The sequence below is a fragment of the Psittacula echo genome (assembly GCF_963264785.1).
Source record: "Psittacula echo genome assembly, chromosome: 2".
Lineage (NCBI taxonomy): Eukaryota > Metazoa > Chordata > Aves > Psittaciformes > Psittacidae > Psittacula > Psittacula echo.
In genome coordinates, this window is record NC_137737.1 from 106,996,897 (window position 1) to 107,013,251 (window position 16,355).

At 41.5% G+C, this 16,355-nt stretch overlaps 1 protein-coding gene across 1 annotated transcript in view; it reads left to right on the forward strand.

Annotated features, from left to right (window-relative positions):
- The first annotated feature begins 826 nt into the window (after window positions 1–826).
- PPP4R1 (protein phosphatase 4 regulatory subunit 1) overlaps window positions 827–16,355 on the forward strand; it is a 64,483-nt gene continuing 48,954 nt past the window's right edge. The window contains exons 1-2 of the mRNA XM_080611389.1: window positions 827–952; window positions 1,254–1,298. Of these exons, the coding sequence (XP_080467515.1) occupies window positions 946–952; window positions 1,254–1,298 (52 nt within the window). The 5' untranslated portion in view covers window positions 827–945. The remainder of the gene's footprint in view (window positions 953–1,253; window positions 1,299–16,355) is intronic.

A 16,355-nucleotide genomic window follows, 5' to 3' on the forward strand; every position in this document is an offset into this window, starting at 1 on the left:
AGAGCATTTGTTTTATCCAACACTTTAAATCTTCCAATTTACAGCAGAAAATCTACCAAAACAGTGAAAAGGGCAACAACCCTCAGCATTGAACATAAGGTACAGCAAACAAAAGCAGAAAATGATGGCAGTCTTTGTGTGTATGTACCCCTGAAACGAGTTGTTTTCAAAACAGAACTCACAGAAGTGGGGAACATGCTTTGTTTTTAAGACACGGGTTCCCAGCTGCGGATACGCAGAGTTCACGCGAGGAGGGTGCTCTGGGCAAGGTGATGGTGGCGGCCTCTAAGGGGACCTTTCCCTCCAGGTGACCTCAAAGGTCCTGAAGCAGGGACTTCTGCGGCATCACCGAGACCCTTCGACTCTGGAAGCCACCCCACGCAGCCCAAGGTGAGGCGGACCTCTGAGGCGCGGCCCCGCTGTGGGGTCCCTTCCCTCCGGCTGACCCCACAACGCCCGAATAGGGCCGTTCGGGGCAGCGCCGTGATCAAGGTGGTCCCTTCCCTCAGCCCCGCTGCCCTCCCACCCCTCGGCGGCCGGCAGAAAGGGCCCAGTCAAGAGACGGCGGATGGTGGCACGCCAGGTGAACGGGCACTGCCCCGGAGGTGGCCGGCCCCGCTACCCGCGAACAGAGCCCGGCCGCGCGGCTCCGCGCGAGTCAGAGCGATGGGCGGGGAGGCGCGACCGCCACTGCCAGCAAGCGAACGCTGCTCCGCCGGGCGGAGGCGGGGGCAGCGTGTCCGGCCCAGACCCCTCCTCCCGCCTTCCTCCGCCCGCCCGCTCCCTCCTCCCTGCACGACTCTCCCGGGGACTCGGGAGACGCCGCCGGGCCCGGGGCCTGGACCGCGCGGGGCCTGTCCCCGTCCCTCCGCCCACACCGCTGCCCCCTTCGCCGCTCGGCCGCAGGTTAAATGTAGCCCGGCGCCCCGCGGGGGCTGCAGCAAGATGGCGGGTAGGTAGCGCCCCCCTCCCCCTTTCCACACACGCCGCCTCCCCGGTGAGGCGCCAGCCCTCCTCTCTCCCCCCTCCTCTCCCCCGCCCCGGCTTCGGAAGCGGTCCCCGCCGCTGTCCGGCTCGGAGTGCGGGGGGCTGCGGGGCGGGGTCGGGTTGGGGGGCGCAGCCTGGCGAGCCCGGTGGCGGCAGCAGCAGCAGCGGCGGCGGGGGGCGGCCCCGCGGGCGGGCCGGGTTACGCGTGGTGGGGGCTGGCTGGGTCTGCGTTCCGGGCGCGTTGGCACATGGTGTGTCTCCCGCAGATCTGTCGCTGCTCCAGGAGGACCTGCAGGAGGAGATCGACGGATGTGAGTGGGGCCGGGGGGGCGGCGGCGGCCTGGGGCGGCTTTCGGGCGAGGAAGTGGCTTCAGCGGGGAGCACCCACGGTGCATTGTGGGAGGCGGAGGAGCCATGCTCTGTGCGGCTCGGTGTACATGACACGCACCCGGGCACGCGTGGGGCCGGCCGGGCTCCGCCGGGCTTTCCCGCAGGGCAGCCGCGGCGCGCAGCGGGGTGCGTTGGCCGGCGGGCGGGCGGGCGCGCGCGGGGGCTCCGTTAACGGCCGCCCCGTGGGGAGGTGTGGCAGCCTGCGGGCGGGCAGCCGGGCGGTGGCGTCCCCTCATGGCCTCCGCTCGGGGGGACGCCTCCGGGGAGGAGAAACCTGATGGGGCGGAGGGTACAGCGCGTGGGTTGCTCGGTCCTTTTATATCTATGTATTTCTTTATATTTATATATATATGTATATATTTTGTGTGTGTCTGTCACTGTCTGTGTGCGTGTCCGTGTGTCCCCTCCCCTCAGGCCCCCTGTTCCTGACCCTGATGGCGAGCTGTGTGTAAAAGAGTTAATGTCAGGGTGTGAATTGAGGAGTGTGGCTCTGGTGCAGAATTACTAACTCAGGGGTATGAAGCCTGGCAGGGCAGACTGTGAGATGTTACTCAGGTGAGAAAGTGTCTTTTGGTAACGTCAGTACTGAGGGAGCTCCTTGGAAGCAGAGGAGGATAAATTTTGGGCGGAAAGTAGAAAAAAAATGGAGGCGGAGGCAGCTGGTGAGGCCGGTGGCTGCCTCCTCGCAGTCTGCCGGGGATGTACAGACCCCTTGGACCCGTCTGAAGGTTATTTGGTCTGCTGTGGTGTCTGCACCTTGGTCTGCTCCCTAGGGGGTGATCACAGGAGGATAACCTTTCATTTAATGCCTTAGGTTTTTAGAGGAAAGTCATTTTAACTTTTCAGAATGTAACTGTTACTTTTTCTGTTCCAGTTTTGTCGTCTGACATTTAAAAGGCTTTTATCATGTGCTGCCTCGCACAAACAAGGAGCCTTTCTGTAAGGCTTTATTTGTTTATTAATTCAGCGTAGCTCTTTGAAAAGTGTGTGTGATTACAGGAGGACTTCTTCAGAAGTGACACTTCAAAAAGTGGATTCTTAAATTTCCACTGAAATTATGATTTTTGTTGACTAAGACAGGAGTTGAAGTAAGAAGTGATGTGTAGAGAGATGATTCTGAGTCCCTCAGTTCCTGGTGGTGGTTTGGATGTTCTGGTCTTGCCTTGAAAAATGAAGACATAATATATGTGTGGAGGGATATGACTCAGTCCAGATGAGAGCATCCTGAAGGCAGGTGCTATAGAAATCTAAAGATTTGAAACCTCATTAAAAATTACTTAGATTTTGATGGAAGTAGAGAAGAGTGAATAGCTCAATACTTGTGCATGTTTTTTTAAGAGAAAACCCAGGAATCTGTATGAATCGTGTGCTGTCTGGACATAGTTCAGTGACGCGATGTCTTTTGTGGTTCTGGATTTAATGTGATTTTTTGTTCTTGTGGGGTGAGTGTGAGCTGGAGGAGAATCATACAGACCAGAGAGGCTGTACGTATCTTGTCAAAAGCACTGCTTCTGTGCAGTAGTATTTCTTTGAAATAACAATGTTTTGTACCCATGTACAGCAGATCTTACGCTATTTATGGAAGCGTTCCTAATTGATGCATTATTTCAGCTTACAAATTCATGGTTGCATATAGGAAATGGCCGATTTAAAAAAAAGATAATTTTTTTCAGGCAGTTATTGCCTGAATCCCGCCCTACAGAACCTTTCTCCTGTAAATATTTCAAGTATTTGTAGCTCTTCAGAGCAGTAGCATTGGACACTGGTTTAGAGGTGTATTCCTGAAGTAGTAGAATGCCATTGTGAGAAAAGAATTGTGAAGTGCTGGCAGCTTTTATGCATGTGTGATTTCTGCCAGCTGTGGTCTTGCTATTCAGTGTGCTAAGCTATAGTTAGGGACAGACTAGGAAAAAGACATGCAGGCGTATCTGTAGTCATGGTGGTGTAATTTAGGAGGAGAAATTAGCTAAATGTAAAATCATATGAATTACAAGAAAAGACTGAGATAGGATCGATTGATTGGCTATTTTAAAAAGGGAACTAAGTAATAAATAATAAATCTTTGGCCTTTTTAATTGATCTTGTATCAAGAAATAGGAAAACATCCATGAGGTACATTGGAGAAACCAGAAGTGATTAAGATGGGAGGCATGTGTAAAGAACTGGATTGGACATCTGAAGCTGGGTCTTTGATTTGGCATATGGCTTAGGATGTTTTACTAGATCAGGCATTCCTTTGCAGCTTATCAGTGAGTCCAGGTTTGATGCTGAATCACAAATTATTAGGTTTTTTTCTTTTATTTTTTTTTATAATGACAGTCTACAGTGTGGTTCACTTTTCTAATACAATAAACGTACAAAAGAAAATTAAAGAATTATTAAAGTGAATAAGATACTTTTTATTGGTTGTGTTCTAAAGCAGCAGGAGAAAGTCTTGGAGTTGAGCAAACAGCAATGCATGGTTGCTGCTAAAAGTAATGAACCAAGCATCTATGTATCTTTTTAGAAATGTGGAGTTAAGAGCAGCTGTTGAATGATCTTTGTCTTTAAGGTCTCTGGAATTAAGTATTTTACTGGAAAGTTGGTGTTTAATCAACAACTTGTACAGCTGTACAATTTGTGCCTCTCATTTAGTGTGCCAACTCACTGGATTCCAATTACTCTGAAATATAAAACAGTAAACTACATCTTTGGATTATCATGTTAATAGTTGCGTGTAAAAGAAAGTTCACCATTTCCCAAAGAGAATTTGATAAATATTGAGGTGAAGTGAAACGTTTCTAGATTTCAACAGGGAGTAGTAAATCTGCTTTTGGAGGAGTGAGAGATCTTCAGAATATATGCTATGTAAGGCATTTATTTGAAAGTTGCCTTCTGTTTATTTGTTTAAGAGGCCAGAGATTAAACAGGAGCTTTTATAAGAAAGGCTTTTAGAGAATGGTTGATAAACCAGCTGGATTGACTTTTAAATAATTAATTTCATTTTGGTTTGCATTTCTATTTTAAAAGCTTCATATTATTTTCTGCTCTTGGTTGCTTGGTAACCAATGAAATCTCTGATTTTTTTTTTTTTTTTTTTTTAATTTATATTTTTTTGAAGGTCAATAATGCATACTTTACACCTGATGGTACATTACATCGATGACTGCTATAAGTTACATAGGTAACTGCATAGAGTATTTCAGTACTTATATTTTGCCTAATATTTTGCTTCTGTAGAAGTAGCTCCTGATGATTAAGGCTATGGTAGTAGTTAAAGAAATTCTGGTTCTCCTGATTTCAGCCACTTCTTGCTTGGTATTTTGAAGTAAAAAACCAAGACAAATCAGTGACTGTATCCTGGCTAAACATACAGAAGGTCATAAAGAAATTTGATTCCTAAATGTAAGTTCTTACTGTGAAAGGCAACTTTGTTATTGACTCTAGCCCCCCCCCCCCCCCCCCATAAGTAACATATCATTGTGTTTCATTTGTGTGAACCTAACAAGAATCTTTGTGTGATACCCACTAAGGCAGAAACTCACACCCTAAAGGCAATAGGGTGAAAATTCAATGTGGAAGCCTGCAGAAGACTCCCCATCCCATCTGGCTTCTGTAAGGTCCCAAAATTGAGACAGCAATTCAATGTCAGCTGCATAGTTACCCATAAGACTGCTTGGACTATTGACTTCCTTGATCCTTTGTCTGAGATCTTGCACAGTATATGAAAAGAAGTCAGGGAAAATTTGGCTTTTGTTCAAATCTTTTTGTGCATGCAAAATCGAAATGAAATAATGTAACTGTGTAAGCTACGTATAGAAGAGAAAATAAGCACAAAAGTGGTTGAAAAGCAAACACATGGGGCTGCAGAATTACATATTGCTGATGATAAATAAAATGTTCTTTATGACTCTTCTTAGATAGTTTGTGTTCCACTCTGCTCTCCCCCTGGATCTTTCTGAAGATTGATCAGTACAGATAGATGAAATCAATGTACCATGATGCTGACTTCTTTCAGTCTGTCCATTGATGTGTGCAGGACGTGTATTCTGGAAAATAGAGCGATCTGTAATTAGAATTCAGATTGGGGAAAGAGGGTAGCTTTATTTAACTTGGGATTTTAATTGTGATTTAAGTCAGGCGAGAAAAGAAATTTTAATCTAATAACTGGTTTTACTGTTTTGCATGTGTGCTTTTTGAAAAGATGTTTATTGTTGATAACCAACAGCTGCGTTTACATACAACTTTTGGATTTTTGATAGTTGCTAGTACTATATGCTTGCTTTGGTTACATAGCTTAAGATTCAGATTCTGAAGCTTTGCCTTATGTTGAGAAATGGTGAGTGATAGCTACCTTTTTCTGTACGATTAGACTAAAAATGCAGAAAATTGTATTTTAATATCTAAGCATAGTTTAAACAGTTCTAGTTTAGATGTGTTAACGTTTTTATAGAGATGTACACATCTGTAAACTTGTTTTCTTCAGCATAAGAGTTTTAACAGTATGATAGATTGTGAATTTAACATTAAAATAGTATTTACAATTGGCAAATCTAGTGTGAATGGCTGGATTTTACTAGTGGATTAGACAGTTCTAAAAATAATAATAATGATAATTAAACTAATAGTTATGACCTAACATACCTCTGATTTTAGTATAGGTTCTTTTTGATTGATTGGAAAGACAGATCTTTCTAGCCTCTCCTCTCAGCTTGCTTCTTTGTGAGTGAACCAGTTAGATAACTGAGCTGAAGAAAATACTCTTTGTGCATCTGTGTATGTCAGAAGCTGGTTTATCATTGAGGTTTTCCTTTTCCAGGTGATCAGCAAGTCATCTGGCGTTAGCAGTGAGCTTATGTTGGTTAAATGCTTTTAGTTAAATTATTCTCAAGACTTAATTAATAAATTAACTAAAATGCTTTTAGTTAAATTATTCTTAAATTATTCTTAAGAGCTTGTGTTGGTTAAATGCTTTTAGTTAAATTATTCTTAAGACTTCAGGTAGCACACAGGTTTATTCCCAAATAGAAGCTAATTTCAATTAATTTTTTTTTTCAATGATACTTAAAAGTCAAAAAAACCTTTTTCTTGTTCTTTTAAAAATAAAATCAGTCGTATTTCCCTGTGGTGTCAAATCACGATTACAGCTTGATGCTTTGTTGTAGTTCTTACTCTCTTGCAGTGAATTACACTGGCATAACATGCATTCATTATGTTAAAATTCATCTTAACCTTTCCCACAGCTGTACATAGTAATATCAAAAGCTTTTGCATTGTGGTTCCTTTGTTCCTTTGCCAAGGGACAAGAATTAGCTAATTTTGTTATGCTGTTAGTTGTTATGTGTAGACTGCAAGTCATATCACTTCTTAGACTTAATTCCAGCTTTGATTATAGCTAAATTTCCAACATAATGTTCCAGTGCCATGTTGCAGTACTGACCTTTTGGTCCTATCAGAGTCTTTGCTCTGGTGAAGGAGTGCTGGAATGGTTTGAATTACTGGGTTGGTATTTCAGTAATCTGCAATCTTGAAGGTCTGCTTTGCAAAAAGTAATAACAAATTAATGGCGGACTTTCTCTAGTGCTTAGAATGAGTTCTCTGGTGGGACTGAGTTTCTGTTCCATTGGGAATCTAGTAACAGTTTTTTTAATGCTAATGTAGCATACTTGTTAAATCTCTGTTCCCCCTGGAGATCAGGTTTTAATTCTCCTGACTCTTCAGTTCATTTCTTTGTCTTTTAATGTGGTGATTGACCTTCATAGAAACTGTGAGACTCAGGTGGACAGCTGTGTCCCTGTGTAATTTTGGTTTCAGCAGTCTCAGGTGGGTAATGAATGGTTAGTCACTTTCTTGAGCAATCTCTTAGGATCCTAGAGAGGAGATAATGTGAGGAAAGGTTTGTGCTTGATTTTATACAGGCTAATGAACCTTCTTCATGCAGCTGCACATTTTTTCTCCATTACATCTAGCAGAGGATTGAAGAACAGGTAATTTTCTAGGCTTTGAGCTTTCCAAGGCCAGTAGCATCTTTTCTGATGTGGAAATGGTGCTTTTTGCCAGCTACCTTTTAAGTTCCTGTCTTTGGCAGGGCTCCTCAATTAAGGCTGCAACCTCTTATTTATTTATTTATTTTGTTTGCTTGTCTTTTGTCTTCTGATTCACCTCCTGGGGCTTCAGGTATTCTCCTCCCTTTTTCTTCCTCTTGGGGGGGGAGGGTGGGGAAGAAAAGAAAGGAGTGAAAGAGGCAGGAAGGAGCTGGAAGTTTCCAAAATCTTAAGTGCTTAAGATAAGAGCAAAACCTTGGTGTTTGTGCAGTTGTTTCTGACTGCTGACCTGTTGTGGAGGTGGCAGACCGCAGCATGTTGAAGATAAAATGCCTTTCTTTACTGTGCGTGTCTTTTGCTGCTAAGACTTTCCCTCTGTGTGGGCAGGAAGCTTTCGTTGTAAGAGTAGTAGCTGCAAGAGATGACTTGTGACAGAACTGGATGAAAGGATAGGTTCTGCTTTGAGAGCTAAAGTAACAATTCCCTCTTTGGAAGAGAGAGGCAGGGACAGCTGCCCCTAAAGGAACCCAGAACATCAGGGCTTCTTTACTTTAGAAGGTATAGTTTTAGAAAAAATAATGTGGTTTCTTGTGGTGTGGGAGGGATGCTGTGGTTCTTTCTGACAGTATGGTGTTAAAACCCTGTTCAGGATGTAGGTTGAACAAAATGTCAAAATATATGTGTGAAGGGTGTTCATTTGCAACAGCAGGACAACTGCACTGAGAGTTCAGAGTACTGGTTTGCTAGGGTGTTTTTGAAAGGTATCCTGGTTTCAGGTGGGATAGAGTCAATTTTCTCCCTAGTAGCTGGTGCAGTGACGAGTTTTTTTGGCTTTAGTCTGAGAAGAATGTCGATAACACACTGATGTTTTAGTTGTTGCTAAGAAGTGTTTACCCTGATCAAAGACTTTTCACTCTCTCATGCTCTGCCAGTGAGGAAGGGCACAAGAAACCGGGAGGAAGCAGAGACAGGACAGTGGGCCTGAGCCAGCCAAAAGGATATCCAATACCATAAAGCATCATGCCTAGTCTATAAGCTGGGGGGCGGGTTGGCTGGAAGGAGCCGATCGCTGCCTGGGGATGGGCTGGGTGGTGTTCAGTGTGTGGTGAGCAGTTGTATATTGCTTGCTTATTTCTTCTGCTCTCTCTTTCCTATTTTTATTATTCTAATAATACTATATTTTACTTTGATTTCCATTATTAAACTGTTCTTATTTCAATGCATGGGAATTTTTTTTTGTTTTTTTCTGTTTCTCCTCCTCATCGCACTGGGGAGTGGGGGAGTGAGCAGGCACCTATATGGTAACAGTACAACAAATATGGATTATTCTGCAGTATGAGTTCCACAAAAGCTAAATATACTAACGTATAAGTGATATTCTGTATGAGCGATAATGCAGACTGCTGGCGCGTTGTTCTCTGGTAAACAAGCCTGCTTAGGTGTTTTCTTGTATTGTTGCCATAGTGCCTGAACAGTTCCCAAATATTTGAATGGAAGAGACCACCTTTTCCTTCCTCTCTAGCCTGCAGGAGAATAGCTTGATTAGTCCGTAGGGATACTTGCTTGTGTAAATTTGCTTGTATGTATGTTTTATTAGAGAAAACTATTTTAAATAACATTGAAATTGATAGTCATGACTGTTCCTTTTCCTGAGTTAATCTGCTGCATTCTGTACTGCTCAGTCTTCTCCCATAGACCACTTTTACATTTTATACTGCGCACGGACAGGAAAAAGCATGGAGAGTTGCTAAAGGAAGAAAAGCGTGAAGAGTTACAGAAAGAATTTCCGCCTCTGAATGCTCAGGAAACACAAAGGCTTATCCCATCAAGAGTTTTGAATGCTGTCAAACAACATCTCAAGGCCATTGTCCGGGTTTTAGCTGGAGAGAGGAGAAGTACAGTTAGGAAGTGCAAAGTGATTTATATCGGAAGGCCACATTTTGTAGATTATGGATGTACTAGTCATAGAACTTGTCTTCTGCAGCATTTAGCCCAAGTAAGTGTATTTCAGTTACTGTGATTGAACTAGTCAAAGTAACTGTACAGTAGAGCAACACTTGATTCAAGTGGAGTAGTTCAGTTAGTAGCTGATGTGTCATAACTCATGGTGTCACATCAGTGTTATGTCCTGTGTACATGTTCTCCCTGGTCCTACCATGACAGGACATCTTGGTTGAAGATGAAGTGGGATTCTCTTTGTAGTGCTGCAGAATTCTCAGTCAGTCACTGAGTCAGTCAGAAACCCCTAGGCAGCAGCAGTGGTTTGCAGGGAGAGGATGGATACCTTTCTTTGACTGTAAGGAACTCGTAGAGGAGAAAAAAGTACCTTAGATGAAACTTACTGCTTACGATAGCTGACTTGCTTCACTCCGGCCTCACTCCACAACTGTTAATTTTATGCAGTTGTTAGAAAGGGGTAGAAGACAGGGACTTAAATAGGAAGGGACTTGAGTACCATGGTGATGGGTGTGACATGTTACCAACAGGAAATAGGCACACAAAATGTAAACTGTTGATTGTTTTCACTGGTAGCTTGGATGTCGGTTCTCTTTCTTTGAATTTCCTCTGGCCAGCCTTTGTTGCAGGTCAAACTGTTGAAGGTATATTCCACTGTTGTACAGATAAATGACTAGTGAGCAATAGGAGATAGAACTATTCCTTTGTTTTAGAGCAAGTCAGGATTTTCAGTGCTGTTTGTGTATGCCTGGAAAGACAAATTTGTCTGTAGCCACACCTGTCCTTGTTGCTTAGGCAATTTTATGTCACCCCTTGTTTCCTCTGATGTTTGATGAGAAATGCAACACCTTCATCATGCTTGATAACTGTCTTTTACCGAAGGTCTTTGCGAAATGAAAATATTCTCTCAGTCTGTTAGTCTACTGGATCTTTTAAATTTGCTGTGCCATACTTGTGTAAGTCCTGTGTGTAAACAGTTGCTGATTTTGATGCCTGTGTCTTTCTTTCATCTGCTGAATGCTCTCTCTGCAAGCCTGTACCAAAGATCTATTTTGAAGCGTTCGCTCTGTGCTTCAAGCTGTTGGCAAGCTCTGCTATGAAAGTGCTACATAGAGGCTAATGTGGTAAGCCTTGCTACTAGCACAGCAGCTTTGCATCAGAGCTGCTTTGCATTTCCCCCTTCTTGTCTTCTTCCTTGCTTCTCCCTCTCTCCTCCTTCAGCCCCACCCCCAAACCTTATCCCACCAAATTTGGAGTGCAGGCAAAGTCTGTGCATGCAGGTGTGGTAACTTCACATTCGTAAGAGGCTCAAGGTACATAGTGCTCTATACTCGAAGGGGAAATTTAGGGAGAGAGAGAGAAAGCGAAGTGTGATTCTTACTTATGCTAATATGGTGGGTAGACTGAAATCTAATTGTTATCAGTTGCAGATCCCTTTTATGCTTTTGTGCACCTATTATGTAATTTTGCTTAGTAAAACCGCACCTTGTTCAAATTTGTATTTTGCTCTGAAAACATTTGCAATATTGGGGTGGACTTATGTTATCTCATTTGCATTTTCAGACTACAGGAGGAAAACAGATACAATAGATTTTAAGTGTTTCTTAGAAAAATCGGCTCCCACTTTCTGACAGTGGGATGTGAGATCACCAGTGATACCTGGATCAGGCAGGCAGGGTGGTGGAATTCAGTATGACAAATGCTTTTTGTAATACTTGTGTAACTGTCATCGCAATAGCCCTTGGTTAATGTTACTGAAGCAATGCAGTAAATTTGTGTTAGCAGATGAAGGTGAAGTAGCGTGACTGACACTTTGGTCTGTGATGTCACTGTAGAACCAGGCTGGAATATCGTGTAATGTGAAAGGGTAAGAGTAATGAATTACTAACTGTGGACAAATACAGATACTTAGCTTCCATGCTAAATGTGGTGGATTTCTTTGTAGAACATTGATGCAAAACAATATTTTTTATAGAAAATAAGATGGAAAAGAATCTATTTAAAATATTGAAGTACCTATTATGTAGGTAGGACTTATAAATACTGGTAGGACTTCTATTTTTGCTTTACAATTAAACAGAAAAAATACTTGCTTGAGCAGCAGAACAGAACTAAGTCCTTTCTGCATGTAAGTGATGTATTAACCTGAGCTTTCTTATGGTTACAATTGATATAGAGCATAGTAAATAGCCTGTACTGCAGTTGAAGAAAAATTAGTCCATTTTACTGGAGATGTTTGTAGCAACTGCCATAGAGACTTCTTAATAGATCTTCAGAATGCTTGGGAATTCAGAAAATAAAATGAGAATGGTAATATTAGATGGAAATCCTGAACATTTAAAATTGTTTGTTGCTCAGCTTCTAGAAATGAAAATTGCTCATTTTTAGAATACATGTCTTGTTACTGAGTGCCCATGTCAAAATGATGAAGGATTTTTTTTGCCATGGAGCCCATAGCAAATACAGAAGAATAAAAATAATATGTGTAGACCTCGCTACTGAACAGTCTGTTGCAAAAAATTGTTCATGCAGTATTAAAGAAAATATAATAATTATTTTTTCAAACATGATGATGTCCACCTGTCTGTAAAAGACACAATATGATCAAAATCTTTGTTAAATATTATAAAGATATGTAGTAGAAAAATGGGCTTACTTGGAAATTGGCGTATTGGCTATGGTTTCATAGGGGATTGAGTTTTAAATGGACTTCTGTTTTGTTGTTCCAAGCTTGTCAGTGGTTGACTAAGCTCCTTTAAACATAGTCTGTCTCAGCAAGATTGCTGTATGGTCCAAGTTGGTTAATAATTGTGGCAAGTAATTGTAACTTTGCCATAAAACAGAACTTAAGGGAAACAGGAGAACTTAAAGCGAGGCGGTGTTAATATATTCTTGGTACAGTACACACGAGATGCAAGATAGATGGGCCTGAATAGTTTCTATCATGAACAGTCAAACAAATGATTGGACAGGAAAATGAAGATACAGAAAGGAAGAGTTTTACTTGGGTTATGTCATACAACAGGTTAGTGATAGGTACTGAAACAAAGTCTAGTGCTTATCTGGTTGTCTGATGCTGTCTTGTGTTTGGTGGTAGTAGTGTAGAGTTTTGAATAGAAGTTTGCGAACTACTTATTTGAGATAAATGCATTTATGCATTTTGCTCTGCTTTGGTGCTTATGTGGACTGAAAATAGGGGCACTGTGATCGCTTTTCACACTTGTCCAATTATTGTTCCTCACCACTAGTGACTTTTAAGTTGCTGGGATAAGGTGCTAACTTCTTATTTCTTAGATCTGTTTCTTTTGCATGCTGGTGTGAACATGTAAGACCAGATTGAAAAGTACTTAGGTTCTTCACTTGCATTGGTTTTCAGTGCTGTCTTGTAGCTCAGATTCCTTCTGAGCATTTGGTCTGGACTTTCTGTACTGGTTTTAAAAAGTGGAGAAAATAAGAAAAATGACCTATAGTTTTTTTGCAGCAGGAAAGTAACATGTGGCCCTGTTGCCTGGTCTACATTCTGAAGTGAGAATTAATCTGCATGTTCTGCATTTGAACTAGCCGAAGCTTGTATTGGCTGGGATAGGGTTAAATTTCTTCATAGTAGCATGTATGGTGCTGTGTTTTGGATTTGTGCTGAAGCTAGTGTTGATAACACAAGGATGTTTTAGTTACTGCTGAGCAGTGCTTACACAGTGTCAAGGCCTTTTCTATTTCTGCTTCTCACACTGCCCTGCCAGCGAGTAGGTTGGAGGCGCACAACTCTCTCCCACCCAAAACCAGTACATTTGTGTTCAGGGTGTTTTATGCATTGGTAAAATTTACAAAAGGTCCTGTGGTACCTGAGCAAGTGCTTAAAGTTGGGTGTAAAGAAGTGGAAAGCCCCAGAAGCAATATTTAGTTAACAGCCTTTTTGATAACTTTTTTGGAATAACCTTCCCAGTGTAGGGCAAGTCAAAGACAAACATCAACTTGAGGAGCTTTGTTAGAATGGGAATTCTACTGGACTGATGTCTCTTTTCACTTGGATTTGTGTCTTCATGTTCCAGATGAAAAGGAATATGTAAGATAACTGCAACACTAATAGGACTATAAACTGTTCGTGAACTGATTGATTTATTTTTATCACCCCTTTTTTCTCAGTTGGTATTAGTGTTGCATTTATCAAGATGCTGCCATTTGAATGATCTCTTTTGTGACTGTGCGCCAAGATACTGGAATATTTAATAAATGCTACTCAGCATCAGTAGCAGAGGCATGTCAAGACCAGTGTAGTGCTAAACTTAATTCTGCAATGCACAAGCACAGCAGAGTCAAATGCACCCACCTCACTTTCTGTCTGAACTAGTAGGAGACATCCATCAGATAAATTGTAAGCAGCTGCTCATATTTTTATCATTGATATTTACATCTGATATGGAGTGGATTTAGCAGTTTGGTTAACTAGTTTCACAAGGCAGAGGTTATCAGAACATTCTGTTCACTAAATCAAAGGCATCAGATATTTAGTCAACTTTGATGCATGTTTATGTGTTAAGATATACCGAGTGAGCAGTCGCCATGTTCTGCACTACATAAGATGGCATCTACGTCAGGCCACTTGCAGTAAGAATATTATTGGAGAATGAATGTAGAGGGGAAAGAGAGAAACATGGCCAGAAAGTTGAAGTTGAGAGAAACAAAGGCAGTAAGCCTAGTGGTAGTTGATGTAATTGTCAGGCTTTTATTAATGCATTTGATAGCTAAATAAAATAATGGTGACAATAATGTTGATATTTTGAAATAGCTTCTTCAATTTGTGCATTTAAATTTATAGTATGATCAACAGACTGTAAAATAGGAAAACAGAAAATAGGAAGCTGTCATAGGATTAATTTCACTGAGTATTAAGTGATGGGGATTTTTTTTCTTTTTTTGTTATGCCACAGTTTAACAGTATTAATTTAAATTTTGTAGTTTAGAAATTGATCAAAGTGCAGTGGTTTAGCTCCCTAGTGAAGGGTCAAATTATAATGATAAAAAAATATTAATGCGATTAATTGCCTGGAATGAGGAGTATCTGCATAACATTTCATGTGTGGATGTTGCAGAATGTGTTGCTTCAGAGTATGTCTTGAGTTTGTGAGCTGCTGCTGTTGGAGGGTTGACGACAAAATGTTCCTATGAGGAGCAGCTGAGGACTTTGGGCTTATCTAGTTTGGAGAAAAGGAGGCTGAGGGGCTACCTTGTTGCTCCCTACAGCTTCCCAAGAAGTGGAGAGGGAGATGCTGATTTCTTTTGCCTGGGGTGCAGTGACAGGACACCTGGGAATGGTTCAAAGCTGCGTCCATCAGGGGAGGTTCAGACTGGACATTAGGAAGCATTTCTTTACCGAGATGGTGCTCAAACAGTGGAACAGGCTTCCTGGAGAGGTGGTCTGTGCTCCAAGCTGTCAGTGTTTGAGGCATGTGGACATTTCCTTTAGTAATATTATAACCTCTGTCAGCCCTAAAATGGTCAGGCAGTTGGGTGATCGTTGTAGGTACCTTCAACTAAAATATTCTCTTCTGAAAAGATTAGTCCTTGTGAGAAAGGTGCACAGCATAACTGAAAACACAGGAAAACTCCTGGTTTCAGTTGTATTGATAGGTTGAATTAAAGGCTTATGACCCTGTGAAAGGATGTAGCCTGTTCCTTGTTAATTTAACCTGGCATAAAATCCTAGCTTGCATTATGAATGAACTTTTACACCCCCTCCCCCTTTTCTGTAAAAATAAAACATTCTTGAGGAAAAAAAAAAAAAAAAAAGCCCAACCTAAACCAAATGAACAACAACAAAAAACCCCAAACAACCAAACCCACAAAGCCAAACCAGATGGGTTTGAACAGTTGTGTAAACTTGGGGTTGCTAAGTGCTTCCCCTTTGTGATGCAATAGCTTTCTGCAGCTGACCCGTCTTTCAAGCCTTCCCTTCCTCTCCCCTGAAGTTTGCTATCCTCTACCTTAGGCATATCCAAAACCACTAATTCCTCTCCCCAGATTGCTCTTCCATCTACTTTATCTCACAGCTACTAGCACGCTCTTCCTTATACCTATTGCCCAGGGTATTCTTACACACTTGCTCTCCTCCCCTCATTTCTTCATTTGATTTCTGGCAAAGATTTCATGTCCTACCAGCAACTGCAGAATTTGGATCCTCCTCCAGGGATGGGATTTACAATCAAACAATGGCCATTGATTCTATACCTAGGAAAATGGAGAATTAGTTTGTTAGTAAAAGGGATGCTGTTAACTCGATTTAGGTCTAAAAATATTACTCTTTTAGAGAAATTTGGTATTAAATATTTTGAAATATGTTAAGAAGGACATTCAGAAAATGGTACCTGCCTATGTATTCTGAATGTTGAAGACAGTGATATAATACCTGATAACTGATTTATGTAACATAGTATAATCGTATGAAAGGCAAGAGGACAGTAATCTCTTTCTCCATAGAGTTCACTTTAAAAAAAATAAAAATCGTTGGACTTCTAGATCTGTCTTTGTCTTCTGTGTGTCTCTATTCGCCAGTTTTCAAAAGGCTTTTCAGAGAAGCTTGCCTAGACTGAAGAATAGCTGTAGTGTACTCTAGTGTATTTTCAGGAGTAAAGCAAGTGACCTGGGATAGTTCTTGTGCTGGTTAATAATTATGCTAGTTTATTTGGTGGTTGGATATAACACACGCATTTGAACTTTCTCACGTGCTTAATTTAGATTTAAAAAAGTCTTCTTGTGTTCTGTATGTTGTATTAACTCTTTATTTCCGAGCTACTTACAGCTATGATTTTAGTCTATGTGTCTTCAAAAAGCTGACTTTACAACAAGCTAAAAGTCACTTGATAAAAATACTGGTTTTCCGCTAAAAATAGTGAGAACTGTGGATGTTTAGTGAAACATATTTTGGAATTTAGCAAAAATTACTCAAAATCCATTTAGTGCAATAAACATCATTAATCACTGTTGTATAGAAAAGTCCTTATG